The sequence below is a fragment of the Hyaena hyaena genome, unplaced genomic scaffold (genome assembly GCF_003009895.1).
Source record: "Hyaena hyaena isolate Hyena2069 unplaced genomic scaffold, ASM300989v1 scaffold_67, whole genome shotgun sequence".
NCBI lineage: Eukaryota > Metazoa > Chordata > Mammalia > Carnivora > Hyaenidae > Hyaena > Hyaena hyaena.
This window is the reverse complement of record NW_024080699.1, coordinates 1,760,983-1,774,657: the sequence shown is the minus strand read 5'-3', so window position 1 is coordinate 1,774,657 and position 13,675 is coordinate 1,760,983. Positions and strand designations below refer to the sequence as shown.

The 13,675-nt window shown below is 40.6% G+C and overlaps 1 protein-coding gene across 2 annotated transcripts in view; it reads left to right on the top strand.

Moving 5' to 3' along the window:
• The window catches only part of EFCAB11 (EF-hand calcium binding domain 11), a 148,758-nt gene that overhangs the window by 12,484 nt on the left and 122,599 nt on the right, over nucleotides 1-13,675 (top strand). For both annotated transcript variants that reach the window (XM_039232474.1, XM_039232475.1), the window contains exons 4-5: nucleotides 7,120-7,221; nucleotides 8,119-8,209. In XM_039232474.1, the coding sequence (XP_039088405.1) occupies nucleotides 7,120-7,221; nucleotides 8,119-8,209 (193 nt within the window). The remainder of the gene's footprint in view (nucleotides 1-7,119; nucleotides 7,222-8,118; nucleotides 8,210-13,675) is intronic.

Genomic DNA, 13,675 nt, shown 5'->3' with positions numbered 1-13,675 from the left:
AAATAGTGAAATGAATGAATGCAGATGCCAGCTATGGGTTTGTCCCCCGGCTCCCAGTGTTCTCTGCGCTATGTCGGTGTGGGAGCAGAACTCAGCATGGATTCCTTACCCGACGCACTTGGTTCATCAAAATGCTGGAGGTCACGTAACTGCTGACACATTTGATAACAGTACAGAGCAGGGGAGCTTTATCCCTCACTCCTCACAGCTAGAAATGGGACAGGCCTGGTTAGTGCTGTCTCCCCTGTAAGGGCTGTCCAGTCCACTTCTGTGCGCTCCTCTCTCAGACCTTCTTCCCCCAGTGCCCACCCTCAGAGGCCGAGACTTCTCCCAGATCCCTGGTTATAAGACCCACCCTTCCCTGCCTATCCACCCCCAGATTTGCACATCCAAGACTATCAACTGTCATACTGTTAATGACGAGCCCTACCATAAATGGAATCTACCCTCCTTGGAATATTTTTAGCTCCCACACCAGCGAGGAGTGTAGTGCCTGCCTATAAAAGAGCTGTTGTGTCAGCAGAGTAAGTTACCCTGATGGAAACTGAGTGTTAAGAAGGGGGATTGAGGCCCACTTTGCCGAGATGGAACAATGAAGCTCTAAATTCCAGAATAAGGTGTCAGGACTTTGCACTGATAACGCTGAGGACCCTCTGAAGGTTTATGAGCAGGAGATATACGTGAAAACAGAAATAATGATTCCAGTCCATGTTTGATAGAAGTAAGGTTTTATTGGTTCAGATTTCTCTATTATAACCTGTTTTTTACTCTTCCTTTTCATTTTCCTCCCAATGATATAGTAACACTTGACTTCCATTAAGGTGGGTTCTTTTCTCCTTGTTCTCTTTCTCTTATCCAGGAAGCCAGAAGAAAATATTAGTTGCCTGAATTGACTTATCCACCTTACTATGACAGCACACCATTGTTTTTTGTTTGTTTCAAATTTTTATTTAAATTCTTGTTAGTTAACACACGTGTAATACTAGTATCAGGGGTAGAATTTAGTGATTTAACACTTGTATATACAACACCCAGTGCTCATCACATGTTCCCTCCTTAATCCCCATCACCTATTTAGCCCATCTCCATCCACCTCCTTTCCAGCAACCCTCAGCTTGTTCTCTGTAGGTAAGAATCTGTTTTATGGTTTGCCCCTCTCTCTTTTTCCCCTAAGAAACAAAACAGATGAACACAGGGGACAGCTCACTATTGTTGATGCCACTTTCTCCTTCTGTCCTCACAATCTTTTTTTTTTAATTTTTTAAATGTTTATTTATTTGAGAGAAAGAGAGTGAAAATGAGCAGGGGAGGGGCAGAGAGAGAGGGGGAGACACAGAATCCGAAGCAGCCTCCAGGCTCTGAACTGTCAGCACAGAGCCCGATCTCACAAACTGTGAAATCAAGACCTGAGCTAAAGTCAGTTGCTCAACTGACTGAGCCACCCAGGCTCCCCGTCCTTACAATCTTTTTATGGGAACGTATTTTTCCCTTCTTTTCTTTCATGGCCTCTAGAGGTCATAATCTGAACTTCATTTCTCAAATTAGAGACGGCTTGCATTACACCTTTAAAAAGCCACTTTATCCTTTTAAAAGCTCATTTTTAGGCATTTTCAAGGCCCGGAAAAATTAATATATGGCACCATGAGCGTGAACCCTCCTTTTTCTACTAAATCTAGGACCAGACCTACAGTCTAAATAACTTGGCATTTTTATTGTTTTCTCCTTCCCTCTCCTCAGGTTTATTGCAGTTTCTAATTTAAGCTCACTGTGATCGCCAGAAACTAGACGCCTTCATTTTCAAGAGGATTTCTCTGTGTGCACTGGCCCTGAAGCTTAGGGTCAGTGGTTTTGTGAACCTCAAAAAAATATATATACATAATGAAAGTTCCAAAGAAAACATTGATATAGTTTTATTGGAGTTTTTGAATATATCCACCCCTGTGATAAAAGATGATTATTCCCCTGGGAAACTACTTAAAAGCAAAAAGGTAGAAAAGATAACATTCCTAACCTTCTTCTCTCTATGACATACCTATATCACACATGTATTAAGTAGTTTGCAAAGTAAAGTACATACGTCATAGAACATGAAGAGTCTGTTTTGCTAAGAGGAGTTTATACAGTGGAAGTACATGTCTTCCAGTGGTGTGGAAAATAGATTCCCATCGTCTAGAAGGATTTGTAAAGATCACTGGTGTCAGTGGTCTTTAAGGCATGGTCCTTAATCCTGAGTCCTGGGGGGTGAGGGACACTTGCCTGGACACTGCTAGACGGGGAGTGGTGGGGAGGCCACCCTGCTCCAATCAAACAGCTCTGACTTCATTTCCTCTACATAGCAGGCTTTCTTGTTTCACAAAGAACCACCTTTCTAACAGCGAAAAAAAAAATCTGTAAACTACTGATATAGTCCCAACTACCCAGGTGATTTCTGAACACCTTTTGTAGACAGAGTAATAATAAGCTCAGGTAAACACACAGGTCTCTGGTTCCTGATGTTACGATCCTAATGTGTAACTGCGGTGAAGCGAATTTTGGTAACCATTAGTGGAACAAGGCACATAGGAGACCCAACGTTGTATTTGAAATTAGAATTTTCTGAACATATTCTTTCACGCCAGGGGTGAACACACGCAATGCATTTGTCATTGAGCGTGAAATCTGACGGCCATAGAATTATTCAGTCTTTGTGAAGAGGTAATTTTAGGTTTGAATATTGTGACAGCAGGTGGAGCTAGTAGCAGATCCTGTATTTCTAGGCCATTTAAAGAGCAGCAAGATGTAGAAAACTTACATGAATGTGTTTGCGTTTCAGAGCTGTAGGAGTAGCAACCGTTAGCCCAGGCTGTGGGAAGTGATTGTATTACATACTACAGCCTGAGAGCCGAGCTGAATGGAACTTTATCCTTGTCAGAAAAGGGGCTCTCATTTGCATATTTGTTGCTGTGGAAGATTAAGATAAGGGCGTGGGAGGCGGGGGAGCCGCGGGGATATGTTTACATGGCTTAATATTACTTGATGATCCTTATTTTTTAATAAGGGCCGCCTGGGTGGCTCTGTCAGTCGAGCATCTGACTTTGGCTCAGGTCATGATCTCCCGGTTCATGAGTTTGAGCCTCGCATCGGGCTCTGTGCTGGCAGAATGGAGCCCGCTTCGGGTTGCTGGTCACCTCTCTCTTTGCCCCTCCCCTGCTTGCACGGACACGCACACTCTCTCTCAAAAAATAGACTTTAAAAAAAAAGGTATCATCCTGTGGGGAAAATACTGTCAGAGAACTAAATTAGATAGAGAGAGTTATTTGTGTTACTTGATTGTTTTCCTTTTCTAAGTGGTGGTAAACATACAGTTGAAATCCACATTTTCTTCTAGGAGAAACTAAAGAACATTTGCTTTTTATCCCACAAGATTATGAAATAAAGACCCTAACTACATTACAGCTCCAAATACCAATGTGTTTTCTAAATATGTACTTTAAAAGGTATCACCACTCATGTACGTGTGTGTGTGTGTGTGTGTGTGTGAGAGAGAGAGAGAGAGAGAGAGAGAGTCATACATGGAACAATGGTATTGTCCTGTTTTTTTCTTATCACTTCCCTTAATCATATGCAATGGTAAGTAAAGAGCAAATATTATGCATGGATTGCCCTTCCTCTCTGAATTTCACTTGTTTTTTACTACACCGTAGGTATTAATAAATTGAGGTTTCTAAAATGATGGTTTATTTTGCTGGCTAGGTGAATAGAAAGTAACCTACTTTTTGGCATTAGTTTTACAGACTTAGATCTTTTAAAACACATTGTAATGATCTTTGCTGAAAACTAGAAATAATATTTTCCTATTGGTTTATTTATTTATTCAGCAAACATGTAATGCATGCTTACTGTGTGTCAGGTATCATGCTAAACACTAGGGGTAAAATTTTAAACCGCATGCAATGTGTCCCCTTAGTGCTTCTCAGACAGATGTGTGATTAGATTATTACCGTAGGACCTAACAGATTAAAGAATAACAATTGTGCTATGAACAGAGGGCTGTTGGGTCACAGAAAAGGGACTCAGCTAGGAGAAATCAGGCAAGACTTCAAGAAAGAGGTAATGCACTAGTTACATACAGATGTGAACATTCAGGAGGATAAAAAGGAGAAGCTCATTCCAGGTAATGTGCCCAGCTCTGGCGAAGGTACGAAAGGGCCTGTCACCTTGAGGAAGCCTCAGGAAGTTTGGGAGGGAGGCTGGAAAGGTAGACTGGGCAGACTGTGAAGGGGCTTCGTAGGGCCTGCTGTGATCAGTGAATACATTATTCAGAAATTTCAACTAATCTAGCTGCTGTCTAATTGATTAGCTTTTGCTGTTCGTGAAAGTAAAGTTAACAGATCTGATCCGGTGGGAACGTGGCATGACTAGACTTCAGCTTTATCCTCAGCAGGCAGTGCAAGTGTGTCCTCTGGTGTCATGAGTGACGAGATGAGAGCAGAGCTGCCTCGCTGCTTGTCCTCAGCTGTGATTCTGCACAACACACGTTTGCTGAGCACATGGCAGGCAGCCCGGGAGGCGCTGGGACTGTGCCCTGTTGCCTCCGGTATACACAGCTGCCTTCTTGACTTCTGTGCGTGCTTCCTGTCCAAAGCATCAAACAGTTGACGCGTCCACCTTGCAGCTCTCCCCCTCATCTTTCTCACCTCTAAATGACTCCTCAGACCGGAACCCAGGGGTTATTCTTAGTGTCTCCTTCCTTCTGACCCTTTATATCTCACCCCTCCTCTTTCCCGAGCTGTGTCTGGAAGCTTTCCGTTCTCTGTTCCCACTGCCAACGGTCTAGCAGCTTCTTCTCCGACCAGTAGGCTCCTGAGCTGGTCTCCTCTTTCATTTTGCTTTCTCCGTGCTCCTTTTTCGAGAAAATGGCCATGAAAATCCTTGAAAAATTTAAATCATGTTGTGTCACTTCCCAGTTCACACCTTTCACTGGCTTTCTATCGTGCCCCAAATAAATCCCAAATTATTTCCTGTGGCCCATGAGGGCCTGTGCACTCTGACCCTGCCTGCCTTACCGACCCTGCCCTCTTACGCCACATTTCAGCCACAGTGGCCGTTTTGTTCTCCCGCTTCCCACCGCATGGCCACGGCACATGCCGTTTCTGCTTTCTGGAATGCTCTTCCTCCTAGCCTTTAGCCAGTTGGACCCTTCTTGTCATAGATATTACTTTAAATATTCCTTCCACTTAGAGAGCCTTTCTCCATCAGAGTCTACTCTGCAGGAGGCGTCCTGTGGTCCTTTCGTAACTTCCGGTTTCCCCCTCATTCACACGCCTTGATTATGGTTTGAGACTACGATCATGTGTGCTCTCCTTACCCTCTGAAAATACAGAGCTTAACACTGTGTGACACACAGTGGGTCCTAAAGAGTTGTAAGAAGAGCATTTGAACATAAAGATAGGTTGACTTTTTAAGTTTCTAAACCTTTAACTACAAATAAAAGCGTGGAAAATAAAACTATTTTTTAGTAAAGTATAATTGACATATAACATTATATTAGTTTACGGTGTTTAACATAGTGATTCAGTATGTGTATGTGTAGTGAAATGATCTCCACAATGAATCTAGTTGTCCCCTGTGACCATACAGAGTTATAATCACCATGCTGTATATTGCATTCCCATGACTTATTTATTTTATAACTAGAAGTTTGTACCTTTTGATGCCTTTCACCCGGTTTGCCCCACTCCCTTTCCCCACCCCTCTGATAATTACTGATCTGTTCTCTGTGTCTCTCAAGTTTTGTTTAGTCATTTGTTTTGTTAGATTCCACATGTAAGTGGAATCATATGTTATTTGTCTCTACATAATATCCTCCAGGTCCATTCATGTTGTGGAGAATGGCAAGATCTCATTCTTTTTTATGACCGAGTAATATTCCATTGTCTGTGTATATAAGCCATACCTTCTTTATCCATTCATCTATCAGTGGACACTTAGGTTGCTTCCATGCCTTGTCTAGTGTAAATAATGCTGCAGTGCATATGAGGATACAGATATCTTTTCAAATTAGTGTTTTTGTTTTCTTTGGGTAGATACCCAGAAGGGGAATTGCTGGATCATATGGTAGTTCTAGTAATTCTTTGAGGAACTGCCATACTGTTTTCCATACTGTTTGCACCAATTTACATTCTTACCAACATTGCCCAAAGGTTCCCTTAAGAAGACTATTTTTTATGTTTTATTTATTTATTTATTTTTTGTCACTGGAACTATTTTTGCAAAGGTATACAGCTCAGTATTACCTCACCAAAAGTACGTGTTCTTAGAAATTAGCACATGGTTATTATATGATTTGGAACTATTCTTAAAATAGTGATACATTTTGTAATGGAAATTCTTAGTTATTAAAATGAACTGCTCTTTTTATGTATGTAGGGCTCAGTTCACTAAAATGTTTAAATTCTTGGCTCTACTCTTTAAACCTACTATAAAGATCACATTAGAATTCATTTTAATAGACATTGTAAGCACAGTATCCAACCTCATATGATCACGCTGGGCTCTTTTATTATGAGAATCACAGGAAGCAGAGCCTGAGGCTGCCGAGTAGTGGTGGGGTGTGCCCAAGGCTGGGGATGGTGCCAGCTCTATTGTTTATGGAATGTTCTCTCCACCTTTATCTCTGGTGTGCAATTGGTATTGACTGTTGAGAAACTACTTCTTCGCCCTGATCTCCCAGCTGGGGGTGGGGTGGGGGACAAAACTGCCATAATGACATCTGGCTAGGAGAAAAGGGATCAAAGAACCGTAAGGAAAGAAAAATTAGGACATCTTGTTTAATAAGTAGTTTCGGGCCTGTCTGTTACATCTTTTAGAGGGAAGAGTGTCACATTTTTTTGAGGTCACCATTCCTTTATTCCCAGGAAAATCTCAGTGAATTCCTACCGTGACTATCATTTTTGCTATTGATTGGTAGGGTCGGGTCTATTTAGCAAAATGTCTTTTCATCCTTATAGAGCTTTAGGAATATGCACTGTTCATTAAACTAAGATAAAATTTCTTCATGATATGTATCACTTTTTATTTATGTTTGTTCTTAAATAGGAAGATGGTCATTTTTGGCAAATTGTGTTTCGTAACTTCTAGGCCTATCACTTGAGGAATTTTTAAGTATCGTAAGAAAAAAAAAGGAAGTTCAACTCTATCGGAATGAAATAAGACACATCTTCACAGCTTTTGACAGGCACTGTAAGTATCTTTACATCATTTTGATATAAAAAAATTGCTATTGAGAAAACTTGCCGTGTACTCTTAGTAAATAAAATAATCACTATACTTGGAACATTATTTTACTAAAGAAAATGTTCGATAGACCTGGAAGATTATTTTACTGTTTTCATTAGCTATTATCTAGATGTCGGGGTGGATTTTTTCTCTATCACAATTTTAAATTCTTGACATTTGCTATGGATAAAATAATATTTACAATGATGTGATTGTACTTAGGATTTGCCTACTTCGTAATGGGAACAGCAAAAGGGCTGGCCACATGGGGATGGAGGTCACGAGCCACCTACAGAGGTGTGGGGGACCATATGGCCTTTTTCCTTTGATTCCTGCCTTGACCCACACATGATTGGAAGAATGGTTTTCTCACACTGGTTACGGCCAAGAGAAGTGGCTTTGAACCCCACAAATCACGCACAGGATGGAAAGACTCATGGAGTCCAGGGTCAGTAGCCATCACTGTTACGATGATTTCCCTCTAAAAATTCATATATTATAATTCTAACACCAAGCAAGAAAACAAATGAATTTTGAAGAATAAGTCGTTTTGACAATTCACAAAGACTTGAAGCCTAATGTGCCATTACTGCCGTGTATGTTTGCAGTCCACTCCCCGGCACTTAGAGAATCTGCAAATGACAGGACTAGAAGTGACTAGATAGGCTAGTGCGGTCATCTGGGCCTGCATGGAAGGAGAGTGCTGCCAAATTCTCACATTCTTCCAGTGACACAGTCTCAGATTACCTTTTTATTCATTGCTTTTCCCCGAGTAACAAAGTTTCACACAAATATGGTGGAGATAACAGTTCATAGGGTTTATAGAAGTAAGTGAATGTTTTATATTTTGATTTCAAATAGATCGTGGATATTTAACTTTGGAAGATTTCAAGAAAGCATTTAAGCAGGTGGCTCCCAAGTTATCTGAAAGGACTATTCTGGAGGTATTCAGGTAAGGCACCAAAATCTTTATGTCCACCTACCCCCTGATTTACCGTTTGCTTGTACAAGTTTTCAGTCTTATGGAGGCCACGTATTTATGCATATTTTCCCTATCAGTACACTTCATAGTGGGGTGCTTGCACACCAGGGGCTGTGTATAGAGGCATTTGTTAGTAAAGGGGGGAGAAGAGCAGGGGAAAGTCTATAGAACGTCTTTGTGGAAGTATGTATTGACCAAGAAAAAAAAAGAATCTTTACTAATGTTTAATGTGGATGCTGGTGTTCCCTTGTGGTCTGTTTCATCAGACACAGACCACACATGGGTCTTGAGTTGTCTAAAGAAGGGACTGGAGTGGCAGTGGCTTGATGGCGGCCCCCTCGTGCATTTGCTTTCAAAGTTGTTGATACACGTTTCAGTTCATGCATCCCCGATAGAGTAGACATAATGGTTATATCACATCGTTCCTGTAGACGAATCCCGACAACAATAGGCAATAGGCAAGTGGCTTATGCGCAGCTTCTGTTAGGAAGCTGCAGAGCGAAGGTGTCGTGAACAGTGCAAACACGTGACGTGACAAGATGGCAGAGCCGAGTCTTCTCAGAGTCTTTGCGTGAGCTTTCCATTCACTGTTACCGGGTGTGTTAGCTGGTGGTCAGTACTGCAGCAAGAGCCAGAAAACCCAGAATCACAAAACTCAAGAAACATAGACGTGTACTTCTCCCACAGCAACACAGGTGGTGCAGAGCTGACTCGATGGCAATGCAGTCACAAAGGACCCTGACTCCTTTTCTCTTACTGTCCTGGCTGCCTCAACACCAGGGCTCTCCCTCTTGCTGCAACATGGTTGCTTAGACTTCAGCCATCACATCTGAATTCCATCTAGTTCAGAGGAAAGGGAGCAAGTGATAGCCCCTTCCTCTTAAGGGTCCCCACTGTTTCCATGCACATCAATGACCCAAACTTTGTTCCAAGGCCATGTGTAGCTGCAGAAGGAAGAGACTGAAAATGTAGTTTCTGCTCTGGGTAGGTCATGTGCCCCCTGAGTTTCTGACAGAGAAGAAGAAGGAGAGAGTGGACAGGAGGAACATACAACAGGTGTCCCCATTTGGGATAAAAAAAAAATTCATGAAATCTGACCAGAAGCCAGCCCTGCTCCATAGGAATTATGAAGTAAGGATTTGCACTCACTGTCATGAACAGTGACCTGTACGAAGCTCTTTTAGTGTAACGTTCACAAGCAAGTTATCGCACAAGCTGTTGAAGGAAAGCAAAGGAGTTAAAGCCACAACATAGACAGAATGCTGTAGGACAGTATTACTTAGTTGATTCTAGAACAGCAAGATCTTTGAAGTATAGTAGCATCTTTGTATACACTTTGTGATGAGATGAGTAATGAGCCTCGGTGTACTTCTACACATGGAACAGAATTATTATTTCGTTTTTCTTTTACAAAAAGACAAGCGCCCCTGTTTGCTGACCTTTCTGTGTTGAACAGTCTCGGTGGGTGCAACCTCATACCTTAAGTGTATTTTTAAAAAATACACTTAAATATAGCCCTTCAACGTAGAAGTAGCATTGTAACAATGAGAGGTAAAGTACTTCTCAAAAGAAATCTGTGCTTCTGGAAGCATATTTTTGAAAATGAGTGTTTGGAAATGTGATCCTATTTGAAAAAATGATGTGTGTCACCTATTGAAGCTCTTCGCATCTGTACGTTCAATAAGTTGGAAACGGAAAGTCCTAACCCAGTGGAAAAAAAAAATCTTATGAAGTTTCAGTGGTTTTAGAACACAATTCCTAAAGAGATAAAAATTCAATAATTTTAATAAGCTTTCAAGAGCAACTAATATCAGGAGAGATGGACATTGATTAGCTGAATGTCAGTTAGCAATAACAACAAAATAAACACACACACACACACACAACACCCCTAAACCTTTTCCTTACCAGAAGATGGAATTGTAAGTCAAGAGACTCCATGTCATAGTGTCCCTTTCTGGTTTAGGTCTGCGTATCTTCATCAGGTATTTCTGGCAGACATTAAAACCAGGTATTAAATCGCTCAATCACAAGAGATTAAACTGAAATGTTCAGAAATTATAAAGTATATTAAATCACATTATTCTTGTTAGTATTGTTAACAATTTGTAGTGACAGCAGAAAATCATTTGCCTTTAATAAGTAAATATTTTTATCTTTAATTCTTTGGGAATTTCTGTATTATGCCTTACAATGTACATGCTATATTATTATAGCAGCACGTGTGCATATAACCTCTAAATAAAGATATCACATGCCTACAGATCTTATACTTTCGAGAATTATGGATCAAAACAGTGTGGAGACCATAGCCAAGCAAGACATTTTAGTTAATTGAACATGCCCATTTTTTAAAAAATTTCTTTTTTAATGTTTTATTTATTTCTGAGAGAGAGAGAGAAAGAGACAGCATGAGCAGGGGAGGGTCAGGGAGAGAGGGAGGCACAGAATCTGAAGCAGGCTCTAGTCTCTAAGCTAGCTGTCAGCACAGAGCCCGATGCAGGGTTCGAACCCATGAACCATGAGATCATGACCTGAGCCGAAGTCGGATGCTTAACTGACTGAGCCACCCAGGCGCCCCGAACGTGCCCATTTTAAACTCTCGTTTTTATTATTTTTAGTACTCCGGACCCTAAACTAGAATAAATGATGTGTAATAAGCATTAAGTTGTGAAACCAAATAGAGAAAAAGCATTCCTCTAACTATAGATTAGAGTTGGCCAAAGACACAGAGATATCTGTCTTCCACACAACTCTGTTTCAGTGGTGACAACAATTTTCTGTTGTTTTTTGTTTTAATGTTTATTTTGAGAGAGAGAGAGAGGGAGTGCATGTGGGGGGAGGGGGGAGGGACAAGGTTGGAGGAGAGGCGCAGAGAGGGAGAGAGAGAATCCCAAGCAGGCTCCACGAGCCCAACCGGGGGTTCAATCTCATGAACCATGAGTTCATGACGAGAGGCAGTATCAAGAGTCAGATGCTTAACCAACTGAGCCACCCGGGTACCCCAGCAATTTTCAAGAATAAGGAAAAAATCAGCTGCTAAGGCTGTTAGTGATAAAAACTTACATAGTATTTCTAAGGTTGGACACTCAGTTTTTGCACAGCTGGAGTAGAGTTTAACTTAACTGACCACCATGAATGGAGTTCATTTCCCAGGTCTATAGTTACCTAAGAGAAAGCTGATATCCAAAGACACAAGAAGAAGATAGCCAGAGAGGGAAAATCCTAATTAGAGTCATCTGTGGTGTGAATAACTGAAGAAATTTTCATTATCTTCAATTCATTTACTGCCAGATTTTTCCTAAAGAAACTTCTAAAGATCAAGAATGGTCTCTTTCAGAAGTAGTTGTCCATATCACACCTTCATTTTTTTTTTTTTAATGTTTTTTTTTTTTTTTTTTTTTNTTTTTTATTTCTAGGAGAGAGAGAGAAAGACAGCGTGAGCAGGGGAGGGTCAGAGAGAGAGGGAGTCACAGACTGAAACAGGCTCCAGGCTCTGAGCTGGCAGTCAGCACAGAGCCCGACGCGGGGCTCGAACCCACGAACCGCAAGATCATGACCTAAGCGAAAGTCGGACGCTTAACCGACTAAGCCACCCAGGCGCCCCCACACCTTCATTTTTAAGCCTGACCAACAAACCATGACAATAAAACCAGCCAATTCAAAAAGACAGACTTGGGGCATAAGGCATCAAAAGAATCATTTTGCTTTATAAGTTGATGGATCATTCATTAAACCATCATTAAGAGCTAAATGAGATCCTTTATAATATCTAAATATAACATTTAGAAGGTTTGTGAATTGCTGCCTGTTCTGGGGATGTTTACATTATTGATGGTATCATAAATAAAAGCAGTGAATTTTCTTTTTAAAAAATGTTTTTAAATGTTTGTTTATTTTTGAGAGAAAAGAGGCAGAGCATGAGTGGGGGAGGGGCGCAGAGAGATGGAGGTACAGAATCTGAAGCAGGCTCCAGGCTCCAAGCTGTCAGCACAGAGCCCGACGCGGGGCTCAAACTCATGAACTCTGAGATCAAGACCTTCCTGAGCTGAAGTCGGATGCTTAACTGACTGAGCCACCCAGGCACCTCAAAAGCAATGTGGTTTTAAAAAATACATATTGTCAGGGATTATAACACTCACATTTTTAATGGGTATATATAGTATAACGTTTATGATTAGCAATTATTTATTATCTCTTTTGTTTTAGTCTTAGTTCTACAGTTATGTGGATTCAAAGCTCACCTCCAAGCCTTGTGCATAGTTTATGCTTAGCTGAAGCCTGTCCTCTAGTAGGGAGCATAAGAACTGTATTCTCTGATGTCTTTCATGTTTCAAAATGTTGATATCTGGGCTATCACCCTTAAGTAAAAATACATAGTGGATTGAACATTGACATTTTTGAGTCACTTATTTTTCTTTGAGAATACTGATTATGCTTATGTTGGAAGTCCTTTTAATTTTCCATTAGTGTCTCTTTCATCAGCTTGTTTTGCTTACTGTATCTCAGCACATGTTTTCAGCAAAGTCTATTCTTTGTGCTGTGACCAATATGGCTTTTCTTTTTTCTCTGCATGGTTTTATTTTACTTCTACATTTCTTTCTTAAGGTATATACACTGATGTTTAATTTCCTTTTGTTATTTTGCTGTATCATATTGTTTTATAGTATTTTCCCTAAGCTTTTCTCTATCTACTTTCAATTCTTGTTTTATTTTTTATTTTTTATAATTAAAAAAAATTTTTAATGTTTATTATTTTGAGAGACAGACAGAGAGTGAACAGGGGAGGGGCAGAGAGACAGACACACAGAGATTCCAAAACAGGCTCCAGGCTCTGAGCTGTCAACACAGAGCCCGATGCAGGGCTCAAACTCCCTGACCACAAGATCATGACCTGAGCCAAAGTTGGACACTTAACCAACTGAACCACCCAGGTGCCCCTCAGTTCTTGTTTTATAGAGGTGTTTGTTTTATTAGGGGAAATAATGGTTTTTGAGATTTTATTTTTATTTTTTCAGTTTATTTTTTTTTGAGAGAGAGTGGGGTGGAGGTGCAGAGAGCAAGGGAGAGAGAGAATTTCAAGCAGGCTCCACACTTTCAGCATGGAGCCCAGTGTGGGGTTCAAACTCAAGAACTGTGAGATCATGACCTAAACTAAAACCAAGAGTCAGACACGTAACTGACTTAGCCACCCAGGCACCCTGAGATTTTATTTTTAATTAGTGATTGCTAGGGAGCTGCTAAGTATAGCTTTTTTCATATAAATTAAAGAAACAAGTTTTCTACCAAGGAAGGGGTTTTGAAGAAACAGATTATTTTCTTAAACCAAGAGATGGTATGTTGTGCAAAAAGCAAAGACAAAAATTGGTACTAGTGTATCTTATCTCTAAAAATATCATAAAATGTTTAATATGTGGACTTCAAAACTTGAGAATC